The 14,168-nt window shown below is 35.5% G+C and overlaps 1 protein-coding gene across 4 annotated transcripts in view; it reads right to left on the bottom strand.

The window, feature by feature from the left end:
- Positions 1–1,558: 1,558 nt before the first annotated feature.
- Cpeb4 (cytoplasmic polyadenylation element binding protein 4) overlaps positions 1,559–14,168 on the bottom strand; it is a 64,921-nt gene continuing 52,311 nt past the window's right edge. For all 4 annotated transcript variants that reach the window (XM_074058614.1, XM_074058615.1, XM_020183742.2 and 1 more), the window contains 5 exons: positions 11,636–11,725; positions 11,180–11,298; positions 9,718–9,832; positions 8,556–8,737; positions 1,559–5,931 (listed from right to left, as the gene is read on the bottom strand). In XM_074058614.1, coding sequence (XP_073914715.1) covers positions 5,704–5,931; positions 8,556–8,737; positions 9,718–9,832; positions 11,180–11,298; positions 11,636–11,725 — 734 coding nt within the window. In that variant the 3' untranslated portion in view covers positions 1,559–5,703. The remainder of the gene's footprint in view (positions 5,932–8,555; positions 8,738–9,717; positions 9,833–11,179; positions 11,299–11,635; positions 11,726–14,168) is intronic.

Genomic DNA, 14,168 nt, shown 5'->3' with positions numbered 1-14,168 from the left:
TTAAAAATAAGAATTTACTTTTCCTATGACTTTCTATCAGACTTTAGGTTTTTCTTAAGCTTTAAAAAAAAATCGTATTTTGTGAACTGGATGGGGACACAAACCCATTAGCAAACGAGATTATAAAATAATTTGATCATTAACACTGGGGTAGAGACTGTTGGGTGGGTTACATGTTTCCCAAGCTTACCCTTCTGTGACTTAAAACAGAAATACTGCCCTTCGATATTTTATCAAGACAGTAGTTACATCATTTTTTTTTAATTCTAAGAAATATTTTTTCTTTATTCATATGTGTATACATTGTTTGGGCCATTTTAGTTATATCATTTATAGCTGATGTATCACTTGCCTAAATATTTCCAAAGTAAAGAAACTAAATATACTCATTTTTTTTCCTCTGAAAATGCTGAGACCATTCCAGAATGACTGTATGTCACTCCTACCTCACATCCCTAGGGCTTCTCATTGCTGAGGCGCCCTTCACTGATTTTGGAACACAACTTTTGGATACTGCCAGTTAAGAGAAAAGGAAGCTGCTGTGTGACCTGGATCTCCTGGGGGATTGTAAGCATTACTGGTCTGGCCCTTACACTCGTGAATCTCAATGGTTGGAAGAAGTGCATGCCGGGAAAGACAATGAATGAGCAAAACATCTCATAGGCCATTTGTCTCAGTGTAAGAACTTTCTTCTCATCTTCAAAATACTGTATTCATGGTAAGAGAAGATACTAAATTTGACAAAATAGGATATTGTCAGGCATTATATTTTGTTGTAACTTAAAACTTTGAAAATGTAGTTTAGGTATGAACACATTACAGCACTTGGTAGTCTACATGATTCATGGGTCAAATCAAAAGATGATACATTCAGTTCACATGCTACAGGGATATAATCCCAGAGGCCATATCCTAAAACATTAGGACCTAGAGTAGAACTGGGTTCAAAGTCGTATGAGGCCATGGGTTCAATCCCCAGCACCAAGGGAAACAGGGGGTGGGATATAGAGTGCTTGCCCAGCATACACAAAGCCCTGTACTTGATCCCCAGCACCACTGAGGAGAGAGGGAGAAGGAGAAGAGTGGGAGAGGAGAGACAGAGAGAGAGAGAGAGACTGGATTAAATCCTCTTGGAAAGTGGCTAGAAATCAAGGCTGTTCACTGACAAATAATCCAAACCAAACCTCCCAGATACTGACCTTCATTACTAAATAAACATGTTATTTTTCTTTTTTAGACATTTGACCTTAAGCAAGTGACAGACACTCAGATCCTGAGCTGATGCCCTCCTCCCACACATATTGAAGGCTATGAATAAAAGGAACTGTGCAAGGCAGGATGTGAACTAACAGCACAGGCAAAGATGCCACCACCCGCCAACACTCACAGGCTACGTAGTGATGAAAACTGCCCCAAGCACTCATGTGACTGAATATTTTCACGCTGCTTTGCTCTGCCTTGGCCCAACAGGACATTCCTAATGTTTTTAAATGTTATATTCCTAACCATGGAGGCATAATCTACTTATGTTAAACAGAAATAAATATATTAAAAGAAATCTGAGTTAAAAGTTTTATTCATTCAACATCTCACATTACAAATATTTAAAAATTATATGCATACTGGTATAAATAGTCATTTGCAAACTATTTAATAACATTAATTTTCCACTAGCACTTCAACAAATGAACTCTTTTAAAAAAGGAACTGTGTTATATAACTTAAGAGTAGAACATACAAAAATAGGAACTTAACGTGAAAATGACTTTAATAAAAAATGAATTACCCTTATTTAAAATGCTATAATAAATACTACAACCTCCCCATACACAGTAAAAACTATGTGGAAATTCAGCCAAGTAGTACAATTAACTGACATACTTAAATAACTTTTCCTTCTGATAATATGAGCAATACACTGGAAAAAAATTAGGGATTAGTAAAAACTAGACACCCACTTGCTAAAAGTTTCACTTCCAAAAAATATAACAAAAATCTGATGAAAATTATAAAAACTAATTATACTTTAAATTTTAAAAATATAAAAAATAAAACAGTTGAATACAATATTGTCCCAATTCTTACAATGCTATCAATCACAGTAGCTTTAAAATAAGATAATAAAATAAAGCAAATGACCAAAACCTCTTTTATCCCATTTTTAAAAATAATCTCAAATTTACATTAGTAGAAAGATTGATTTCTGATTCTTTTCTTTAGAAACACCAGCAAGAAAGAGGATTACTCTTAACAGTAGAAAATGACATTTTTAAATGTCTGCAATTAAAAACAAAGAATTACACTGCAAAGATCTTTCAAAAGTTTGAAATAAGTATTGCACATAACTTGAAGTTAACTTGCCACAATTCATCACATTCAAGTTTTAAATCACCTTTTAACAGAAGATTCAACTCTTCAAAACAAAAGGGGTGAATTATCAAGTCTTTCCAACAGCACTCTCATAAAATGCTAAATTCATTCACTGCAAGTTTTATTTTGCATTCTGCAGAGGTCTGTGTATGGAGAAGTATATATTATACCAAAGCGTGGGGACCAGGAAGGGGAGGGAGAGGGTTCCTTTACATAGAAAACAATCAGAAACACTTTATTTTACATTGCAAAAATAACCATGTAATTACTCTGTAGCTACATTGTAAGTACATGGCTGGGCCATGCTAGTGAGCTAAGACCACATGCCTGGTAACTTGAAGTGACGCCCTAAAACCTGTAAACTAATTACATGTTAATCATGTTTGAGTTACATGGTAACTCCCAACTACATCCCATGTAATCTGAAGGACATGTAATCAATAAAGTTCAGAGTAATAGATAATCATTGTTTATGCCCTGTAAATTGAAGTGTAACCAAATAATCTGTAAACACGCTTGTCACACAATCACAAGTAAATATTAGTGGAATAACAATTTCTTACATTAGTCATGCATACTAACATTACACACCTGTCCCATGGCAGGCTATTTTTTAATATATAATTTAAAAGAGCAGACATTTCTGAATCAAACCCTTAACATCAGTTTATTAAGATTAAAAATGGCTAAACATTCACCAAAATGTCTGCATTTTATGAATAATTTTAAAAACTTAGTAAGAAGCTGTAGACAATTTTGTTATTTAAATTTCTACCCTATGCTTATGCATTTAATTTTTTTAGGAATACAGTGTTATCTGTCATTTTCATGCGAATTTTTTTCATTAATTTGTGACTTTACATAGACTATTTCTTAAATTATAGGTACACCAATAGCTGGTGCTGGGGAAGGATGTTTAAGCAACATGCTTTCTCTTCTCTGCAGACTCTAAAATAGCATTGCCAGTGCACAACATTCATAATTTAAAATGTATGCAGAGCACTGAAATGTATAAAAAGCAGAATATAAGAAAATAAAATTTATTAAAATTATTTATATTAAAAAATGAAGTATATGAAGATCTCTCAGTAATAAAAGTACAAAAAGCTACTCTTTGCAATATGAAAAATTGAGGTATTGCATAAAGAGATATCCCGTCAGTGAAAAGTGTGCCTAAAAATGTTCACTGTTGGAAAAACAAGATATACAAAAGTAGTGCATAACAAATATACATTATGTGCATGACAAAATAAGTTAGCTACAAAACACTGTACCGAAATTCAGCAGGTCATGTACAAAGGGAAAAATTATTATTCAAAGCTAGTTCTCAAACAGTGTTATTTCTTGTTAACTCATCACACCTGTTTACTGAGTAGGAACAGCACAATAGCACACCTCAAGCCACCTACAAGCGTTTAAAATAAAAAGAGGCAAATGAACATCCAATTAGAATCACGTAGTTCAGGAGAAAAGAAAAAAGTCCCTGACCAGCTACACGAGAGCACCTCCATTCGCATGACTGCTTCACTGTTTGCAGGGCATTCCTCAAAAGCAGCTTCCTTCCTATGTTGGACTCTTAGACAGCAAATGCCTCCATTTTGACCTTTGGAACTTAACAGGTATAGTTCATTAAAGCCTGTATTAAAAATAAAGGACTGCTTTCCTAAAGATAATCAGTACGGGTCATCAGCCAGGTGGTTCCACAGCAATGCTGGGGCAAGTCTTTGGTTTTGAAGGAATCCAAGATGGTACTGTTAGGTAGCACAACTAGCAAGATCGCCATTAGGTTGTTTTTTAATTTAATTGGTTTGCACACTGATAATAATCCTTTGAATGATGGATAGGGCATTTGATAAGAAAATGTCAATTAAAATAAAGTTACTTCCATGACTAGGGCTTCAAGAGACTCTTTAAAATTTACTCCTGAAGCATACTGTTCAACACATAAGAACGCCTTTAGAAGCTAGAGTTTTATTTATAATAAAGCATGCATTACTTGATGAAGTTGGCACTTCAAACACTGACTATGTCCCATGCTAAGTTCTGAAACTGTAATGTTATTTTATTTTATAGGAAGAGTAAGATAAACATACGTACCTTTGCACAGATTTACACAGTTACTTAGTTCAACAGTGCAAAACACTTTGCAACTACTTGACTTTTTTTTAGCTTTTTTTTTTTTCTGTTTTCTATGTTACAACTACATTACAGGATATCCAAAGAAACTTTAAATCTAAAAGTAAGCCAATCAGCAGCCAATTCCTATATTGTTTTGTCTTCTGGTTTTGGCTACAAGTGTACTGTAACACAAAATCAAAAACTGATATCCTTGAGGTATCTCTAGATTTGTTGTTTCTAATGTCAAAATGGAGAGCAAAGGCTGACACCTGATGAGTGTTAGTAAATTAGGATATAGAGTTTATCTATAACATCAAAAATAAAATTTATAGATTTGTTCTTCAGGAGGGGAAATGCTAGTTTTCCCACCAGTTGTTGTCAATTCTAGCTTTGGTAGGTTTCCTGGGGCTGTGACCAGAGAATTAAGATAAGTAAGTGCACTACTCCCCTCAGTGGTAAATTTACCCAATTCTTACATTCTGAATTTTTTAAATTATTTAAAAGACAATCAACCTAGCTCTGCCTACTTTACTATTTCTTTGATACTGTAGTAACTTTGAGACATAATGAAATTCTACTCAGCCTCTGAGCCCTTAAAATGAATTCTAATGCTGCTCAATCTTGCTCATGCATTTGTTTGCATTGACATGCTCTTTCCTGTTAATAATTGTTAACTTCCTCCACTGCTGTTAAAAGAACAAAAAGGGATGGAAAAAAAAAGAGACACAAAAAAGAAAAAAAGAAAGGAAAAGGCAAAAGCACTTCCCTGGGGGAAAACTGTGTCAGGACAGACCGATAGTGTTATTGTTGCATGGTTATTTTAATAAAAGTATTCTTATATGTTATATTATTAACAATAATTTAATTAAAAACCCAAAATACTCTATTGTTTCGTTTCTCTGTTAATATTTCTCTTTCTCCTCTAAGAAAAGTTGCAGGAAGTTTGGGTCCTCTTGGTCTCCAGCATACAAGAGGATAAACCTTCCATGCAGCATGATGGCAATATGAAAAAGGAGTTCATACATATTGTTTGTAGTGACACAAGAATCTACAAAACACCTATATTATAGGCCATTCTTTTCATTATACTATTGTTAAGTTACACACTGCTACAAGAGGACATGCCAGCGTGAAGAGGTTGAGGAAGGGGTCAGAATTAACAGAAGAGTGCACTTATTCTGAGGCCTGAAAATGAGCACTGCAATTATTTATCCTTTAGTTCCAGCGGAATGAAATATGCCGAGGGCGGTCGCCACCTTCCTTCACCAGGGGCTTGTGGAATTCCCTGCCAGCACGAGAATGAATAGCAGCCCAGCAATATTCACAGTAATACTGCAGACAGGTAACATTAGCACAGAAAAAGGGAGCAAACTTCCCCCCGCAACGGGCCCCTTGACATTCATCACACAGCTGATCATCCAAGACATATGGCTTAACTTCCACCTGCAGTCAAAAAATAAAAGAAGGGAGTTTACATTTTGTTAACCATAAGTATAGTGCATCTCCAGCCTCTGAATGAAAGAATCTATGCCCAGGTGCCCAAAAAAGATCCCGTAACTCATTTACTGAAAGTAAGATAGTCCATCTTTAAGAACTCTTTATAAGGCTTTTACACCTATCATTTTGCATTTCTGTCTTATTAAACACCCTTAAAAAAAAAGTTGTCACCAGAAATCATAAAGCAAAGACACTGTTTAAACTAGAATAGTATAATACTAAACCCATAGGAGATTTCTCATAGACAGGGACCATCACTTTAATTAGTGGATCTGGACTTTTGTTTATGTCAAATTATAATTTAAACAAACCCAACTAAGAGCTTCCAAGTTACACAAAATAGCATTTCAGGACTTCAATCAGTGGAAGACTCTTGCCCTCTGCATCACAAGCTCTGAGTTGTCACTGAGCCTGGCTTGTGGTTTCTATTTACAGTGTCCACATCTCAGGTTATAATCATAAACCTGGAACTCTGGCAAAGCAAGACGTGGCCATGGTACTCATAACCTCAGCTGTGTTTTATGCTCTGTCAATGAGAACGGTTTACTTGAGTCTAAAAGTCAGAGGTGAATTTATAAAACTGGGCTTGTTCCAGCATTCAATAGACCAACCTGTCATTTGGGCTATTAAAAATAACCTGGCTATTAACTCATCAGATAGAAAAGAGCTGGTTATTTTTAGTCTTGGAGAGACTCCTGGCTGAGAGTCCCTTAAACTAGCTATCACTAGCACTGGTGCCATCCAATTCTGACAAGGAATCCTGACAAAGGTGAGCCATGAACAACAGGACAAGAGTGACATGGCAGAGGAGGAAGAGAGATATCCTAGACCATCAGGCTTTGGGCCCCCGGCCACTCCACAGAATCTACAGAGTGGCAAAAACATTGATCACAGGATTTCATTGTAGAGAACACAAATTAAGTTTGAATTTCTAGGGATGAACTCTACAACTCTGAAACTTATAATAGAAGGCACAGTGAAATGTAGGAAATTTTTAATGAGAATAAAAGAGCAAGTTAATGCATACTGCAAATAATCTTGTCCTCTTTTTCCTACCTTACAGTATGTGCCTTTCTCTTTAATGTGTTCACACTATTACATGACAACTACTATTATTTTTAAAGTTTTATTGCCACAGAAGTAGAATAACATGACATGAAACAAGCAATGAATGTAAACCACTATTTGCTTGACAGTTTCTACATCTCAGTTTGAGAATAGCATGATAAAATTAATCAATAAAGACTTCTGAGCACAGTGCCTCAGGGTGCTGGATACCAGTGTTAATGCTAATCAAAGTGCCAGTCTGTCATGACATAAAGAGCTTACACCAGAATATAAATCAGCATATTGCTTCCTTCATTAAGGTCCTTCTATGAAAAATAATTGTTAATTGAACCAAACATTTTGTTTAGAAATGCAGTTAACTGATGGTTTATAAGCCACACTTCAAGAAGTATTGGTTTAAAATATGATTCTATCTACCAGAAGATAGGCTCATGAGGACAGGGACTTCTCTTCCTAGGCACGTAACCATTTGTTGAAAGCATGAGACACAAAAATAAGAAGTAGCTGGATAGCAGTTGCTCACACCTGAAATCCTAGCTACTCAGGAGGCAGAGATCAGGGGGATCATAGTTGAAGTCAGCCCGGGCAAAATAGTTCAAGAGACTGTATCTTGAAAAATCCATCACAAAAAAAACAAGGGCTGGTGGAGTGGCTCATGGCGTAGGCCCTGAGTTTAAACCCCAGTACTATAAAACAAACAAACAACAACAAAAAAACAAAGATAAGAAGTAATTTCATTCTGTGAATGAAAAGAAATAATACTGATAATGAAATACAGAGTTCCAGATAATAAAACACCAGACAGAGGAAAGAGCTATCTTTGAAGAATTTCTTCAACTATGTGATTCAGAGGATAAATCCAAGAAAAGGTTTTTGAAAAATACAGAAAATAATACTAACTACCATCTAATTTGGGATGGAAAAACAGACTACAGATGATTTTTTTCCTACTTAATCTGTTATAATAAAAGATTTATGAAGGGCAGTTCCAGGATTGAATTAATTTAATTACACATTATCATAATATATTGGGAAATAAGGATTACTGAGGTATTTATAATGTCCCAAGATTTAAAAAAAAAAGAAGCAGAAATGCAAACAAACAAAGCATAGCATAGTACAAATGACTTAGTAAATGGGTAAATAGGAGGAGATGGTAGTTTAGAAGAGATTAAATTAACTCAAGTGAACTGATTGTAGTGCTCTGCTAGGCTACTTAAAACTAAGATGGGGAAGAAATTCATAGGACATGGCGCACACAGTTCTAAGTACATACCCTATAGAAATAATTGTCTGCTGTTGATTTATTGTCTGTCATATGAAATCCTCCCATTCTAATCTTAGTAATGACATATTTTTTCTTTCTTTTGTTTTGTTTTTAAATTTTTCATTATCATAGTATTGTTGAATGGGGGGTACACTGTGACATTTATAAAAATGCTTGGTAATGACATATTTAGATATCATTTCTAGAACTTTCCAGAAGGCAGTCTAGGACTTACCCGTTTATCTATCTCTCCATGCTGCAGTTGAACAAAGCGGGCACTAATAGCAGCTATGTAACTCTGTTGATTAGAGAATGCAACTCGCCCAGCTCCTTTTGGATATTTTAGCTCAGGGTCTGTATCAATCCCAGCATAGCAGACACCTCCATACAGCCGATCCATTATCATCGCAAGCTCCACTAAATATAAGACAGGAGCAAAGGGGATATTTGAAATCTGGAAAGTTCATCTGGTTCAGCAGTGGTTTCATCAAGAGCACTTCATTGGTCCTCTGAGCTCTCATAATCATTAGAATCAAACTTATTACTACAACCAGTTGTCCACTGGATTAATCTTTTTTAACTATGAGCTAGCTGTTTTACAATGTATTCTCTTTTAACCTTCACAACAACCTATGAAGTAGGTCGTAATTTCCTTGTTCAGGGTCACAGATCATTAATCAACAGTGTTGAGCTTGGCACCCAGGTTTTGTCTGCTTTATATCCCATCGCTGCCTGTTTACAAGTTAGTGCTTATTGTAAATAATTAATTGAACACTAGAAAACTAATTGGTGGACTCTGGGAGCCCTTTCTGCCTCTCTTCATAAAAAGCTGTTACCTTTCCCTACAATCTAGCTATTCACTGATTTTTCATGTAAAAATGAAAATAAAATAACACATGCATCTTTTCCACAACATGTCACAATTCTGAAAACTGCATTCTCATTCATTGTATCTTCTTTATCTTATTTATACTCTTAAACCTCAAGTTAATTGAAGTTAGGAATGTAATTTCTTCTGTAATTATTACTCTAAAAAGCATCATGCATTGCTTAGAACCCTGTATTATTTCAGAGCTCAGTAAACAGCTATTGAGCAACTGAAGACATGGGAAACAAATGAGGATGACAACGATTAGCATCTTGAGGCTCTACACCAAGCACTCTGTATTGGTTATCTCATTTAATCCTCAAAACAACTCCATGAACTACATGCACTTTTCACCCCATTTGAAGATAAGGAAATTGAAAACTACAGAAGTTCCATAATTTGTCCAACAAGCAGATTCAAGAATTCTCACTCTTACACATTAACTCAAATGCTGCTGGAGAATTTATCCTGAAGATCTTTATCTTTCTTATGCTAAAGGATAGGAGTGTTTCTGTTTGTTTAATCATACCAGCTCGTAATGGTCGAGGAACACCACCAACAAATATAGTTTTTCTTGGGTCAAGCGGTTGTGAACCATCCATCACAAAGTCACTGTCACTGAGATTCCAGGGCCGAATCTGCACCTAAAGAGTGTTTAAACAAAAATGTCTCATATTTTAAAAAAAGCTCAAAATTATTGCAGAGTATTTTAATACTTTTAAATGCAATAATCCATGTCATCCCAAATCAATAAAGCTGTAAAACTAAAAGACTTAAAAATAGTCTATCCTGATCCCTCATTTTATCTTATGATAGACTGAGCCAAGGTAGAAAGTTCAATTTAATTGTCTACTATAAGTTAATTAGCTAACTATAAGTTAGTTAGCTATCTTCAGCTAATCGGGACTCTAGTCTACCCAACCCCCCCAATATCTACATAATTCAAATTTACCATGGTGTCCAATGCTCTTCAGTATACATTACTAAATAATTTAGGACTGTATATCCAACCAGCATATGTTCAAGAAATGCAAACTACTGCTGATACCAATAAATCTTTTGCATTATTTCAAAAAGTATTTCAAAGTAAAAATACTGCTGATATTTGAAATAGGCTTTTTGTGACAAACACCAGTGTGTATATTAGCTTAACCAAGAATCATGTACCTAATTTAAAGTACTTTGCATTTATTTATAGTTATAAGTTATTATAAATGCCCACACCAAAGTCAAGGATTGATAGCAAGGTATTTCCGAGTATGAACAACAATGAGATCCTAGGACTGAGGTACCCAATTCAAATTTCTGTGGAATTGGCAGGGAATGTCTAGTAGACAAGTGAAGCAGCAAGAGTCCAGGACATAGGACCTCTCAGAAGAATGTTCCTGACCCACACAACCCAAGACACCAATAAAGCTCCAGCTTGAGCTGGGCCACTGATGATGCTATTCTGTACCATACTCTTCACTGAAGCCAGCAAGTGACAATAAATTGTTGATCGACCAGATTCCTCAAGGCAGGCCACTGGCTAATGACCGAACTTTATGATAAAAAAAAACTTCCCAAAAGAAAAAACAATGTTTACTCTACCTGTCTGTGTATAAATATAACCAATTCTACTTTGGGAGAACACTGAAGGCAAAAAGTTAAGGATAGCTTTGGGTAAAATCTCAACCAAAGAGAGGAAGGAGGCAGTCATAGAACATATTTGTGATTTGAACTCTATTATTCAGAGGAAATTCAGCAACTTTATAAAATAATTTCTCAAATGAAATCTTTAAATACTAAAGACAGAGTAATATTTCAAGTAGCCAATGCCAAAATGATGTGTACAGATGGATGTCAATGTCAAGCACATAACAGCAGTTTTTATATAGATTCTGCTTATATGCATGTTGATTAAGTAAGACAAGACACATAAGATGTTTCTTAAACAGAGCGGATGAATGGAATCACAAACAGAAAACTGTTTTACGCTAGACTATACTCACTGGCTTGTCCTTGATGGTGGGACTTGATACACACAGGTAGAGTTTTCCATCTTCTTCAATACAAGCATCAATGAGAGCCTGTACAGAGCTTTCATCTTGAAACAGCAGGAATGCATAGCCTGAGGAAAAGGAACAGAGGGTTTACATATTTTCCTATATTTGTTGTAATTCTTCAGGGAATAGAATACATAAAGGAAAACGAATAGAAAAATATGAGTAAAATCAAAACTTAATATTCATATCCAAAGACTGATAACATCAGTATACAGTTCATTTTGATAGTATCTCAGAACATCTTTTAGAGTAAAATTAAATTTGAATTAAAAGTATATTAGGCAGAAACATGTAATTTTAATAATGAAAAGTTTTGAAATGAAGATAAATATTTATGAAAAGGCTAAACATTAAACAATGTAAGTATAAACCATACTTATATATTGGAATCTTGAGGATTACCTTTAGGAGGAAAATAGGATTTGCTCTCAGCTTTATGAGGCCAGTCCACAATCAAAGGGCCAAAACGACGAAAACTAGCTGTGATCTCATCTAATGAAAAACAAAAAAGTAGATTTAAACATTTTTATGATCATTTTTGGAAGCAGTAATTTTTTTAAACTTTCTAGTCCATCTCCAAGAACACTACATCATGTAGATTCACCAGCTGTTAATATTTGGCACATTTGCCTTTACCCTCTTCCTTCTCTCTTCTCCTTCATCCCTCTTAGCTATGTGCTTGCATCATGAACCAATCTATCCATCCATCTATCCACCATCTTTTTCTAACATGATGCCCCTATAATCACAAAACACCACTACTGTTAGTATTATCTCAAAACAAGGTTGCTTCCTTGTATACCCCCCATGTAGCCCTCACAATCAGAAAATCAACATTGATACAATACTACTACCTAATTCACAGGCTCCATTTAAATTTCAAACTATCCCAACAATATCTCTTTTGTTCTTTCTGATCCAGAATTCTGTCCAGAACACATGGTGCATTTAGTTGTCATATCTCTGAAACACTGGTATTTCATTCTTTCCTGTCTTTCACATTCATTCTATGGTATGTTGCTATGGTCTGAATGTTTGTGTCCCTACCACCAAATTCCTATGTTGACACCAAATCCCCAGTGTGAGGGTATCTGGAGGTAAGGGCCTTAGGTAAGTGATTGGGTGATGAAGGTAGAGCCCTCATGGATGGATTAACGCCCTCATAAAAGAGGCCCTGGACAGATTCTGCCATGTGAGCTTATATGGCAGAAAGCTTACCAGGAAGCAGGCCCTCACCAGACGTTGAATCTGATAGTGCCTTGATCTTGAACTTACTGGGCTTCAGAAGTGTGAGAAATTTCTGTGGTTTATAAGCTTCCCAGTTTATGGTATTTTGTTATAGCAGCCCAAACTGATTTATGACACTGACCTTCAACTTTGGCCTATACTGTTTCCTTATGACGAGATTCAGTCTATGCATTCCAAACACAAATACCACCATAATGATGCTATGTAATCCTGTCTTATCACTTAAACTAACTAATCCTCATCACCTGGTCAAGTTGGTATCTTCCTGATTTCTCTACCAAGAAGAAACCATTTTTCCCTTTGTAATTGATGAGTACTTTGCAGGGTGATAATGTGTTATCCCCCAAAATCCTGCATTCTCATCCTCCTTGGCATCAATTGAACACTTCTATTGGTATCCAATACCACAATGACAGTTGCCAAATGCTAATTACCTATTTCTATCATTCCTCCTACATTTATCAGTCAATAGTCTATAGTAAGGAAGAGCTCTGCCTTCTCTACAATTTAATTATTCACTTATTCTTTTCTGTATAGACCTATTTTATCCAATAGGTTCTACTCCAATTCTCTACTTATTTATTTTGGTGCTCAATTTGTCTAAAAACTGTCCCTAGTTTGGCCAGGGGAAGTTCTCAGGTCCTTCTGATTTGTCCCCATCATTTTTAAGCAGGTCCATTCTTTGTGTCCCAGCTCTAGAATCAGCCCTCTGCCCCCACCTTTTTTTTTCCAGTCCTGGTTCCTTTTAGTGGCAAGTGATATTTAAAAATTAAGATTTGAGTGCCCCACATGTTCATTTGCTAAAGGGTATTCATCATTTCTAAGTGTCCTTACTGGACTAAACTAGAAAATAAATGAATGCACACACAGAGAAACGTATTAAATGACTTAAATATTATCTGTAATAGACTTATTTCCCTGCTCACTACAACCAATCTTTCAGCTCCCCTGCTAGCCTTCTCTAACTTGTACCTTAGTGCTATGATATAATTGTCCTCATTGTTTAGATATCATGCATAGCGCTGCTGGGGCTTCTGAGCAGCGCTCCCATGCATGCACACTCATTCACTAAATACTCTCTTCCCCTTAAACAGCAAGACAGCTGACCGTGGGTAGAAGGGAGAAAAAGGAAAGAAGAGATAGACAGGGATAAAATATAAAAAAGGGAAGGCCTGTTTACTACTAATTTAAATAACAATTATAGCATGTTATATATTTGTCCAACAAGCAAACTGTAAGAAAGTAAATTTCTTTCTAGACTTCTTAGAGTCAGTAAGTATTTGTAAATAAAACCTGACCTGGAAGAGAGCAGTGGAAGGGGGGAATTAAAGTATAACATATTTGATACATTTTAAGAACCTTTGTAAATGCTACAATACCCCCACCCGGCACAACAATAATAATTTAAAAAATCTGAAAAATGGGAAGATAGAGGAACCAAAAAGAGAGATGGGGACTATGTTCAAATTCCAGTCTAATAGAACTGTTCTCATTTTCCCAGACTAAGAAACAGCAAATCTGTTCTGCTATTCCTATTTCTATGGTACAGTTTAGCTTGCATGAGAATAAATAGGAGAATGATGCCAATATAACACAAAAGTTGTACTGGTTCACAAGTGATTTTTCTTAGGGAAGGTGAGCTAAAATAGTGAAAATAGAGCTATCATCTCCATCAGGAAGGCAAAAT

The sequence above is a fragment of the Castor canadensis genome, chromosome 16 (assembly GCF_047511655.1).
Source record: "Castor canadensis chromosome 16, mCasCan1.hap1v2, whole genome shotgun sequence".
NCBI lineage: Eukaryota > Metazoa > Chordata > Mammalia > Rodentia > Castoridae > Castor > Castor canadensis.
Note: the sequence above shows the minus strand (reverse complement) of the source record. Positions and strands in the feature narration are given on the sequence as shown.